Source organism: Rhamphochromis sp. 'chilingali' (genome assembly GCF_963969265.1).
Source record: "Rhamphochromis sp. 'chilingali' genome assembly, chromosome: 6".
NCBI classification, from domain to species: Eukaryota; Metazoa; Chordata; class Actinopteri; order Cichliformes; family Cichlidae; genus Rhamphochromis; species Rhamphochromis sp. 'chilingali'.
Genome location: NC_137933.1, coordinates 24,055,723 through 24,068,219, shown reverse-complemented (window position 1 = coordinate 24,068,219; position 12,497 = coordinate 24,055,723). Strand labels below are relative to the sequence as shown.

General features: G+C 41.2%; 2 protein-coding genes across 3 annotated transcripts in view; one reads left to right on the top strand and one right to left on the bottom strand.

The window, feature by feature from the left end:
- Positions 1-3,026, bottom strand: part of adam10a (ADAM metallopeptidase domain 10a) — a 31,248-nt gene extending 28,222 nt beyond the window's left edge. The window contains exon 1 of the mRNA XM_080885716.1: positions 2,704-3,026. Coding sequence (XP_080741842.1) covers positions 2,704-2,755 — 52 coding nt within the window. The 5' untranslated portion in view covers positions 2,756-3,026. The remainder of the gene's footprint in view (positions 1-2,703) is intronic.
- Positions 3,027-6,125: 3,099 nt separating this feature from the next.
- mindy2 (MINDY lysine 48 deubiquitinase 2) overlaps positions 6,126-12,497 on the top strand; it is a 29,254-nt gene continuing 22,882 nt past the window's right edge. For both annotated transcript variants that reach the window (XM_080884388.1, XM_080884389.1), the window contains exons 1-3: positions 6,126-7,136; positions 7,501-7,558; positions 10,799-10,863. In XM_080884388.1, coding sequence (XP_080740514.1) covers positions 6,207-7,136; positions 7,501-7,558; positions 10,799-10,863 — 1,053 coding nt within the window. In that variant the 5' untranslated portion in view covers positions 6,126-6,206. The remainder of the gene's footprint in view (positions 7,137-7,500; positions 7,559-10,798; positions 10,864-12,497) is intronic.

Genomic DNA, 12,497 nt, shown 5'->3' with positions numbered 1-12,497 from the left:
AGGAAGCTGTGACTGTGAGAAGGCCAAGTAACAGCAGCTGTGCGAAAGTGAAATAACCTACATTACATGAAACACAGACTTCCTCGAAAATGTCTGGGCATGTAAACAGAGTAAGATTGGTTGTTGCATGTCACGCCATCATTACTAACAAGCTATCAAATTGCAAACTCAATTGCAATGGCCCCTCTTACATCAAACATATCTTTCAGAGGTACATGTGGAATGACGTAAAGCCATTTGTTTGAAGCTTTGTGGAAAAACATTTTTTAAAAAACAACTGAGCTTGTATAATAAATCAGTCATGTTGTACATCTGAAAACTCTGGAATGCAATCTTTTAGCTTATGTTAAACTGATAAAATAAATTAATTAATAAAATTTAAAAAACACAAAGCGTGAAGTTTTGATCAGGACATTTCTGGCCCCACCTTCCCGATCCCTTTCAAGAATATAAATAGTGTTTCCTCATGTTGGTGTTCACATCAGTGGACACACCGCCTACAACTGCAAAGCTCTCCAGCGAGTAGTGCGGTGCTCTGAACGGATAATTGGAGGTGAGCTTCCCTCCCTCCAAGACATCTACAGGAAGCGCTGCCTGAGGAAAGCGGGGAGGATCATCAAGGACTCCAGTCACCCCAGCCATAAACTGTTCAGACTGCTTCCATCAGGAAGGAGGTTCTGCAGCATCCGGTCCCGTACCAGCAGACTGAGAGACAGCTTTTTCCATCAGGCCATCAGACTGCTGAACACGTCATAGACACCTCAGCTTCACCACTGGAACTTCAACATTATGCACTCCACACTGTATATAAATGCCACTCGTTTTGCACATATTCAACTCTGTATATTTTATATATTTTATTATTATTATTAATTTATTTATTTATTTTTTTTTTACTATTTAATTTGTAAAAATGTGTATACACACACACACACACACACACACACACACACACACACACGCGTAGGAAAATATTTAGTATACACATCCAGAAATGCATACACTATTATATATTGTACATATATTTATTAGTTTCAGGTTGGCCATTCTTGTATTTTGCTCGTTTGTGTTGTTGTGTTTGCACATCTCTGTTGCTTGTGGGGCTCGCACACAAGAATTTCACTCGCATGTGCTGTGCCAGTGTGCCTGCACATGTGATGTGACAATAAAATTGATTTGATTTGATTTGATAGCTCAAAATACATTTCTGATCAGACACAAAAAAAAAAGAAAAAGAAAAAAAAGGTAAAGTTGTGAGATGGAAGCAGGGGGGAAAAAAACGTAGTCACTCGAGTCACAATTTCACTTGTGCTACTGCAAAAAACAAAAAAAAAAAAAAAAAACGCCAGTACAGATGTTTTATGCAAATACGTTGATGCACTTTGTACTTAATCTTGACATGTCAAATGAAGGTTTTAAAGACATAAAGAAGATTAATGTGTAATCACAATGAAACAAATCTGAAATAAGCCAAGAAACTGAATTATTTATAATGACAGATTAAGCAATTTTTCAAACACAGCAGCAATATTTTGCCACAGGATATTAGAACTTTTTAATGAAGGTTTGACAGATGTTAAAAAGTGAAAATTGAATAATAATGTACCAGCTATCTTGCCAGATTATACAATTATATGAAAGTAGCACAGCAGCTCATTACCAACACAAGGCAGAAATCAATTTCTATTTGGTTTTCCTGTCCTGATTCTTCATGACAGCCCCCAGCTCTCAATAAATCTGTCACTGCCCTCACAGATAATAAAACTTCACAGGTGTAGTATCTGCAGTTAATCACATGCACACATTTTACACTGTGAGCTTAAGCTCGTCTGTCTTGATGTTTTGTGAAGCAGGTGGTGTAACTGTACTAAATCTGGAAATAACCCCTTAGCGATGATTTTATTTTCATTTACACACAAATTATATCTATTTTAATATCACCAGTTACACAAAATCACAGTTTTGCTCTGTTTGTCTTACAAATGTTGATGCCTAAAGTACAATTAAAGTACCAATCTGACATACTGTAGAAAATATGTTATTAAGAAGGGCCTGGACAAAGTTTTGTAAGGTGGTTAAGTTATATTAAAACTTATAATATATCGACACCCAGGTAGTTACTCATCCACGGTAAGAACGGGATATATATCATCTCTTTCGACCAAATGCTTGAGTCAGCAGTAGAAAAAAGTACCGTATTTTGCTTCAGGTGCCTTTCTGACGGATGCAACTGCTTGTCACGCAGCTTCATACCTAACCTGCTTTTCACAGACTGTCCGACAAAACGAAAGTTTTTTGTTAAACTAGTCTCAAATTATTCTAGCGACACTGAATATTCATGGTAACAAACATATTCGGCAGTAAAACTCTTGTTTATAGACGTTAACAGTGTAAAGATTTCCCACTAAGCAAGTGACTGAAAGACAAGCCCCCCCTCCTCTACTACAGGAGTACTTAACCTGTATCAGCCAAACATAATTAATTAACCAGATAACAGCTAATACAGATTGACTACACACTGTAAACAACAACAACAAAAAACACAAACAAAAAACACACACAAGTTAACCGCAGTCTCCACAACATTAGCCAGCCAGCTAGCTAGCAAGTTAAACTGTCGACAGTACAACTACACGATCCGATTAGCGCTAGCTCTACTGACGAGCTCTAAAGACTTTCTCTGTTAGTCAACGGCAAACTTACCTGCAATATCGTGTAGGCAGCAAAACAGAAGAATTAGTTTGACAAATTCCATAGTGAAATGCCCTGTAGTCCCGCTTAACCAGCGAAGCTACACAGCGATACCCCTGACAGTTGCTTGTTTCGATTTCTGCCACACTTAAAGACAGAGTCGCCCTTCCTAGTTAGCTGTGACTCCCATCGCAAACACCGGCAGCTCTACCTCTCCAACAGCGCTACACACTGTCATAAACAGAGAGAGAGAGACAGACAGGCAGGCACTACTCCCTTCCGGTGTATGGGGCCAAAAGATATGGACACACCCGCTGTTCTGCGTTTCTATAGTATTGCGATCGTAGGTTGAAAGATACGTGAAAACAACTGGAAAAAAACACTACTGAGCTTTACACAACGCCACCAAAATGTGTCTGCTCCTGTGCTGAAAACACGCACTGATCTGCTGTTTACTGCTTGCACACATTATTTCCGGGTTTAAAAACTAAAGATTTAACTTTGTGATAGTGAAGTTATACATTTCCTGTTTCTCTGTCTATGTAGACTGCGCTGTAAATGCAAGGTACAGACTGCTCTGAGAGCGAGGATTCGCAACAAACCGGTCTGTAACATTAGCATAAAGAGAACTCGGGAAAGAAAGGATTAGTCATTCGTTTTTAATGATTTTTTTAAAGAATGAAGTTGAAATGTACTAATGAATCTCGAAGTACTATTTCGAGATTAAGTAGATACAAACTAAAAGAAAAAAGTTACAAAAATACAATTTGAAGAAAAAAATGAAATAATATTTTGACAGTATACATATTTATCTGTTTATTGCTTTGTGCAACCGCATGGTAACCGTGTAAAAGAGACATCTGTAAATTGCATCTGTAATTGGACCAGCAGGTAAGTATAAGGGTATATAAATTACAGAGAAACACTGGCTTTCTATACCTGTACCACCTCAGCCAGAAGGATTATTCTAGCTGCAGTGTATACAATTTATTGTACCCCGCAAAAGTCTGCAGTGTTCTTTGGGTGATGAAACCTATTTGTTATGTTCTGATTCACTAATGTTGAAATCCAGGCTCTGGGGAGGCCACTCTATGACTGACAATGTGTCTTTTCTATCCAGGTGTATTTTTATTGCATCGACAGTGTGTTTGGGGTCGTTGTCATGCTGAAAAATTAAGCCATTGCCAATAAAAATGCTTTGGTACTTTTCTGTGTTTATGATTTCATCAGTTTTGCCCAAATTCTCAACAGCAGTGGCTGAAATACAGACTCAAACCACTGCAGGCATCTCACTATTGCACCTCTCTCCTGAGCTGCTCTAATTATGACTTGAACCCAAAATGTCTCATTTGGATTCCTCACTCCATCGGGCCTGTTGCAGCTGATTTTCAGCTCAATTCTTGTGTAATCTAGCATACCTCAGCCTTTTCTCCTTGTTTCCCTTTCGTAAGAATTGCTTCTTGAAAGCCGCCCTTCCGCTGAGATAATTTCTGATGAGGCTTCAGTGAACAGCATCAGTGATCAGCTGAAGAGACAGATGTATTTCCAATGCTGAAAGGACACAAGTGTCTTGCATTAGAGAATGCTGAGGCTTGTAATACTAAAAGAGAGATTATGCATATAGCAGGATCTAAAAACAAGTGAAAACAATACACAACATTGTTTGTGGGCATGTAACAACAACAACAACAAAGAAATCAATGCAAATAAAGAATTAGAACTGAAAAAGAAAATGTGTAAATTACTGAGACAGGAGAGAGATGGACTTCCAAGTTTGTTTGTTCTTTTTGCAGACTAGAAAATTATGGGCAGCCACATCACTCAAAATGACAAAACAAGCATGCAATGTTAAGAAGTTCCCCTCTTTATATTAACCTGTAGATGACAAAAGAAATAAAATAGATCTCATTTATATAACCCCCCCCCCCCCCCCCAAATAATAATAATAATCTGACATGTACTTTGCTGTTAATGTTAACATACAATTCGCAAGGGTTATGTTTACGTATGAAAGTAAGGGGTATGTCACTTGTATTTTTAGGCAATAACATGTGGTCATTTTGTGGTCTGTCAGTCTGCAACCACAAAATCTAGGTGCTTCACATCCCAGAAGTGACTGTGACTGACATCCTGTGACTGGCCTATAAATAATTCTCAGTTTTGATGCAGACTTCAAAACAGATCAAAACAGGGATAATCTTTTGTGTGAACCTGTCAAACTTATAATAATGGCCACGTAAAACGACTTTTTTCCTTAGCTGCCCACTTCTACATTCCTTTTCATGTAGCTCCACTGTGATATTGAGAGCCAAACCTCTTATCAAATATAACACTTTATTAAGAATTTTTTGTATATTTCACTTTTGCAGCTTTTTCTGGGTTTTGTCATTATAGGACGTTACTAAATACTATCTGTGGCAGAAATTTATGCCTGTAAAATCTGTGCTGAAACCCTAAATTGCGCTTCTTGTGCTAGATTGAGTATTTTCTCCCACCCAGTGTCTATAAAACGTTACTACACGTGGGATCTATAACTGTCAGATGTGGTTTTTGTTGCACAGCCAGAGCTCTATCTCAAGAATTTCCAGTGTGGGAAAATTTAATCTACTCAAAGATTACTCCGTTTTTGTGCTTTTTAAAATTTATTTATGTATGTATTTATGTATGTATGTATGTATGTATGTATGTATGTATGTATGTATGTATGTATGTATGTATTTTTATTTATCTTTTTGTATTAAAAAATAGACAAGGATTAAAAAAGTAGACACAAAAGTATACACTAAACTGTCAAACAACAAATTAATAAAACACATCCAACAAAAAGTATACTTTGTTGTGAATTTTTAAAACTCACAGACAGTGACAACCTCGCGATATCCAAAGTTGGACCTGGGAGGTCCAGCTACGCGAGATCACGCAATACAAATGCGCGTGCACTGGGACGCAAAGCGGTCACGGCTACGCCAGGCTCTTATCAATTTACGAGTACTCGTAAAAGTAACCACCTGAACATTTTAGCGCTTTGAAAGGCAGCCCGACTATTAAGTTATTCTACATGTGATTCAGCTGATGCAAATACTTTTAAATGTTTTTAATTTTTATTTATTTATTAGATAAACGCAAAGCTCTCACTTTCAGCTCGTCTGGGACGCAACGTTAGTTTCAAACTGAGAAATATTCTACATTTTATATATTTATTTATGTTTAAGTAAATGACAGATAAATGTTAAGGCGTGAAATGTAAGCTTGTCACCATAGTGGTAAAATGGTGTGTAGACACGTAGATTAAGTAACACGTCGAGTGGGTCACGCGGTTTAATGTGAGTGATAAGCTTTAGAGTTTACAGAATACGAGGTGACCCAAAACGCACCACTGGTTGTCTGCCGCCCCCCTCGTTCGGCCTGAAAGCAATTCACTCTGGTGACGTCACTCGCAGAGTTGTCATGGCGTCTTTGGGACCGAAGCTACCGCTGCAATTTAGCTAAAATCTGTCGACAACTCGTAAACCGAAATGGAGAAAAATGCAAACTTGCATCGAGACGCTGACGGGAGCTCTTTGTGTGCTACGATTGCGGGAGAAATGGGCGAAGCTGCTACTGTCGCTGGAGTGAAAGGAACAGCCGACAAATGCAAGAATAGTGAGGCTCCTCTCTGTAGTTTGGTTAACGTTAGTTATAATATCAGCACCACAACCGATGGTGCTCCCAGTAATGTCACTTCCAGTACCAGTGCCGGGAAGTCTGACGTGCAAGAAGTGGTCGAAGTCCTCCCCGAGCAGCAGCAAGAGGAGGGATACGAGAAGAAGAAGAAGAAGAACGCCGAGGCGAGCGAATTGTGGTCGGGGTCCGATCAGATCAGTAACGGGATGGGGCATGACTCTGTGGTGGCCGCAAAAGACAGCCAGGGTGGTGCCTCAAAGTTGGTAAACAACAAAACCGACGCCTCGTCCTCACCTCCCGATAAAGAGAGCGCAGATGTGCAGGCTGAGGTTTCCGCCAGCGGAGAAAGTGAGCCGACAAAACTTGCCAAACCGACTAATCTGTGTCCGGACAATGCAAACACAGAAAACGTCAAGTCGGGGCTGCCCGCTGATAACGCTTTATCAGAGGGATTGCCGAGTGGGAGTGACCCCGATCCCAGTCTCGGTGGAGAGTCTCGAAGCATAGATTCACTCGAGTCCTTCTCCAACCTCAACTCCTGCCCCAGCTCTGACCTGAACAGTGAGGGGCTGGAGGAAAGAGGACTGGCCTTGGCCCTGCAGAACGAGTACGGGGCTGATGGCACGAAGAGTTCATATGCGAAGGACAGGGCCGCCGGCCAGTCCATATACCACATTAAGTGGATCAAATGGAGGGAGGAGAATACGCCGATCATCACCCAGAACGAGAATGGCCCCTGTCCATTACTGGCCATCATGAATGTCCTTCTGCTTGCATGGAAGGTAAAGGCTTGGAAATGACTGTGGATCAATGCAAACTTGATTTTGCACTGATATAATTAGGCAGATTTCTTAATGCATCTCTGAGCTCTGACAGGTTTCATGCCTTTATAAAGAAAAAGTGTGTATTAAGACTTAACTTAATAACACAACTGTCAGTCTCATCGCTCTGCATTATCTTTTTTTTTTTATTTTTATTAATTTCAGCCAAGACACGTCTTTACGTGATTTCACTAGTTAAACCATCATGCCCAAACGCCTTAAGTGCTTACAGGATATATGATGTACGTATCTTTTACATATTTGTCCCGCTGTGTTGTTTTTAAAAATTACTAATGAACTATGGCTCTGCATACGTCTGTTGCAGGTTAAGATGCCACCTATGATGGAAATTATAACTGCTGAGCAACTGATGGAGTATCTCGGTAAGTCTTTGTAATCCTGACAGCACTTAGTCTCCCATGTGTGTTCAGTGACAAGTCCAAAAAGCAGCATAATCCAGTAGCAGTGTCTTGGGCTGCTCCTACAGCATCACACTAACCTGCATTTGGAGTGGCGCCCATGAGTCCATGCACTTGTAAACATAGAAGCCTGCAAAGCCACTGAGTTTCAGTGCCCTCATAAGCGTTCTTGTGTTTCATGTCCTCTCTAATGAGCAGTTACATGCAGGTCATATACAGTGTTGGGAAGGTTACTTTTAAAATGTATTCCACTACAGATTACAGAATACAGGCCCCAAAATGTATTTTGTAACGTATTCCGTTACGTTACTCAATGAGAGTATTCTGAATACTTTGGATTACTTAATATATTGTCATGTTTTTTACAACTACATGAATGTACTATTGCTGTGTGATTTATTGAGGGTTACTCGCCATACCAATACCAACTGGATGTTTAAATCTTAACATAAAATGAGTAACAGTAGGGTGGACATTAGGTAAGGCTGCGCTTTTTTGCAGCGATCTCATATAGAAAACTATTCTGAGCGTATATAAAACAGGTCAAACCGAGGTAAAGGGTCCTCTGGCTAATACGCCGGGTTTCGTGTCGGGCTCGTAGCCGAAAACTGGCTTTACTTTGTTGTGTGGGTCAACTTTGCTAGCGAGAGACAGAGAGATGCGTTGAAAGGCTGCTCCAAAGGAACTTATTGTGTCGGAGAAAAACAGGAACACAGTGTACAGTCCTACAGTCTGAGTCCTAATAGCTTACTTACAACTGGGCTTGTCAGGCACTCTTTTTGGCTGTAGTGGTTATTATTATATTTACATGCTTCCATCTCCCGTTTCTGCTCGGTGACAACTCGTACTTTTCTCCTTTTTCCTCCCTCCCTCGCTCGCACATAACGGGTATGGCAGTCCATTCTCCCTGCAGCACGGACTACACTGCCCATGAGGCTACATTCTTTAGGGCGATGCCTGTAACACTCTGCCTATTGCCTTCATATTAAATCATTTTTAAAAATATTTCTTCACGTCATTGTGCAAGTAGAGGTGACATGAGCCACAAGATTGAGACACAGGCATTAGAGCCTCTTAATGCGTGTTTTGTTTGGGTTTCCACCAGTGTGGAATTACCAAAAATAGAGAGAGCATAGCCTAACATATGAAACAGGAAAAGACCGCCGTGTAATCCATTTATTTCAACAAAGTAACTGTATTCTGAATACCACCTTTTAAACGTTAACTCTAACGGAATACAGTTACTCATATTTTGTATTTGAAATGCGTAACGGCGGTACATGTACTCCGTTACTCCCCAATACTGGTCATATATATATATATATATTATATATATAGCAGCACAGGGGAATCCCCCATCAGCCAGTCTCATGCTGCTGCAGAGGAAACAGGAGCTGTGTCCTGTCATTCATAACTAAAATTAAACTTCAAATATCAAAATAAAGTGTCACATTAGCAAGGGGCTCTTCAGAGGTAGAGTCACCGATCCACACTTGTGTCACTCTCCAGTGCACAATGATCCACGTAAGGTTTTACAACAGATTTACTAGGATTACTTGTGTGTGAGACATACCTCGTCTCTGTTGATCACACTGACAGACAGTGGCAGATTTGTGCGGCCTGATCACTATGTGCATTTAAAATTGCTGTGTGCGTGTGGTACCTCGTGCTTGCACATAATTGCGGCACACACAGTCTTGCGTAGCGTTAAGGGGCTTCTGGATAGCCTCTTTGTCGTAACACGTAAACACCAAGCTCAGAAGTGGTGTTTTTAAAAGGCCAATGGTTGAGTATCACAGCTCACGAGTAAGCAGCGTAGCATGCCAGAGATCCGGCAGATAGATACAGATATTAAGTGACTGTCAGGGATCAGTGAGTCAACAGGTCAGCAGTGAGGGGTTTTCCCAGTTGTGGACTTGCTGTAGTAAAAGCAGTCAGCTGGCAGGCCCCCTGCTGGAAAAAATCTTGACTTGCACTAAAGTCTTTGTCAAGGCTGTCCAGTTCAGCAAGTAAGACAGAGGTGGTTTTTAGGCTACTGTCTGATCAAACATTTTGTGAAAAGCAAGCTTGTGTTTTACAGTTGTAGAAGACGGCAGCAGGGCTATACCAAGCCCGAGTGAATGCATCCGCTTGCTTTTCCGGTTTGTTTGTGAAGCATGCATTTGGCACACGATATCATAAGTCCCAATAAAGGTTGAAGAACGTAACAAGCCTTTGCTGAGCTTTGTATTTTTATTTCATTTTACTTGAAAGCCAAGTTCAGAACTGGGCAGTTATTTCCCACAGCATACGCACAAAGAAACCACTGCGTCATTACAATTATAAAGCACTAATCACACAAAAGAAAGCTTAAGAGGCTCTTTTTATTGGATGTATTCCACTTGTTCTGTTTGAGGAAGATGCATATGAAAGCAGTTTTTATCCTAAACGTGTAGCTGTTTTCACTTAATATAGATGTTGTCGACTAGGCGTCCATGGCATTCCTCTGAGCAGTTCTCAGGGAAAATATGTGTTGACAGTGCAGCACGATACTCCTGCCAGTTCCTAATAAATTTATGATTCTTTGTGAAACATTTTTGAAAACCACTTGCTCAAGAGTTTTAAAAGTAAGGAGTAGACGGCAGTAAAGCATTCACAGCGAGGGGAAGAATGTATTTGCCCTTTGCAATGCTGGAAATGTTCATCAGTGAGATCCTAATGAAAAACAAGACAATTAGCAACGAGCGGAAACCTTTGTCTTGAGATGTAACGGTCAGCTGTGTTTTTGGCGCATCTTGAAACTTATCTGTCTACAGCTGATGTACTGTAAAGTCTCAGTTTGTTGAGTGAAGACTTGCATGTTGGTAGTACTGATCAGGGCAAAAAAATAAATAAGTAAAAGAGGAGCCAGACATCTGCCAGGCTCTGCCCTCTGGCACAGCCTGTATTGCTATAGAGGTGAGTCAGCGGAGCTTTCAGGTGATGCCACAGATGACCGAGATTCAGCTCATCCTCCATATTTGTCACAGACCTTTTTTTGGGATACAGCCGACCAGTGCAAAATCTACCAGTGAGCACTAGAAACAGTTCACAACATCTGTTACAATCTTTACTCCATGTAATGAGTTCCAATCCAGATAGTAATTGCGTTGCTCTGGAATATGACTCGACATATCTGCCAATATCGCTCTCTCTCTCTCTCTCTCTCTCTCTCTCTCTCTCCAGGTGACTACATCCTGGAAACCAAACCTAAAGAGATATCAGAAGCTCAGCGGTTAAACTATGAGCAGGTAAGGCCTGACTCATACCTAAGCAGGCGTGTGTTTTTGCTTATGTGTGTGTATTAGTAAGCTGCTGACTGTTCACGGTGCTTGAGGAGGAGCGAGGGCTGTTTTGGATGAGTTGGCTCTCACTCTCTTGCTCTCTTCTCACCCTCTCTGTTGAAACGACAAATGTGCACGTTTAACACGAGCTATCTGCTCTGCTCGCTGTCTCTATTGAGATTTCTTTTTACTACAGTGACGACACTGCCGCGCTGCTGTGTCTCATGTCCTGCCAACACCCCGTGTAGCTGCTTGTTTAAACTACAACGGGTTTGCACATTTGCATTGACATAGCAGAGAAGGGCAGCGGATGTTCCATAATATGGTAATAAGGGTCGAGTTGATTGCAAACTGCATACATACGACTGCAGCCCAGCTTTTCTTTTTTCTTCCATTGCTCTGTATGTTACATAAGATGTGTCTTGCAAGGCCCAGGGAACAAAAAGGGTCAACAGTGTCAGATTATGTTGTTTCACATGGCAGTAAATGCTTAGAGACGCTTGGGTAAGTTCAGCTCCCGGCTATTACTGAGGCTGTATGTGTGTGGCTCACAGTGAGAGGCTCTTGGAGATGGAGCTGTGGTTCCCTTGCTTCCTCCCATCTCCACTGCCTGCCTCAGAGTGTGGGAGGGGCCCTGCCTCTTCTCCATTTGTGTGGCAGAGCACCAGCACATCTGTGAATGATTTCAAGCCACACTTGTCCCTCGTTCAGAAAGGGCAAAAATAATGCGCATAGGTTCTTCATAGAAGCTCTCTGGAGCGACCTTTCTAAATTTAAGTTGAGCTGAAATACAACCTCTTGAATAAATCAGCAGTGTCCTCAGCATTCAGAGTAAGGGAGTGGTCAGGGTATGCGTTGCATAGTTATTATGGTGGTCTAATCCTAGATACTGGCCCGGGAGTTGTTTTGCATGTGGGTGTCCTTGTGTCCGTTTGCCGCCTGCGTTTGCAGTTGGGCTGGTTGACACAGTTATGTGGAGACTACAGCGGCCAAGGCTTCTTGGAAGCTGGAAATTATGATTTAAAAAGGAACAAGTCTGAGATGTGTCGTGGATGAGAATCAGATGGTGCCCTCTTCTTGATATGTTGCAGAGACATATTTCCGTTGCTCATTGGATTGATGCAAAATGCAAATGAAGTTACCCCGACTTTGAAAAGGATGCTAGGAGTTCATAACCGAAGTAATTCTATTTATAAATTCCGCTTAAAAGTCATCATCTGTCGCAGGAGTGCATGCGGATTAAAATAGCAGATGCACGGCTGCTCTTTAGCTATTGTTAAATATTTACTCGGTGAAGCTGAGGAAGTGAGTGTAGTTTTGCTAGGCTTTCGTCTCAGTGGACCCAGCTGAACACTGTGATTCATCCACAATCACTGAAGGAAGCGGGCTGGGTTTAAGCATCCTCTCTTGTTCCTATTTAGTGTCATTCATAGTATCGATCATTATTCACAAGTATTTTGCGCTGAGTGAAGCAGGTACAGTCCCAGCAGCTGTAGCATGACTCTGAATTTCTATATGCCCTTAAGTGTGGATTTTTCATTAACGAAGGCAAAATATTTGTGTGTGGTATGTTTGAAATCTCTGTCGAAATAAGCCAGCAT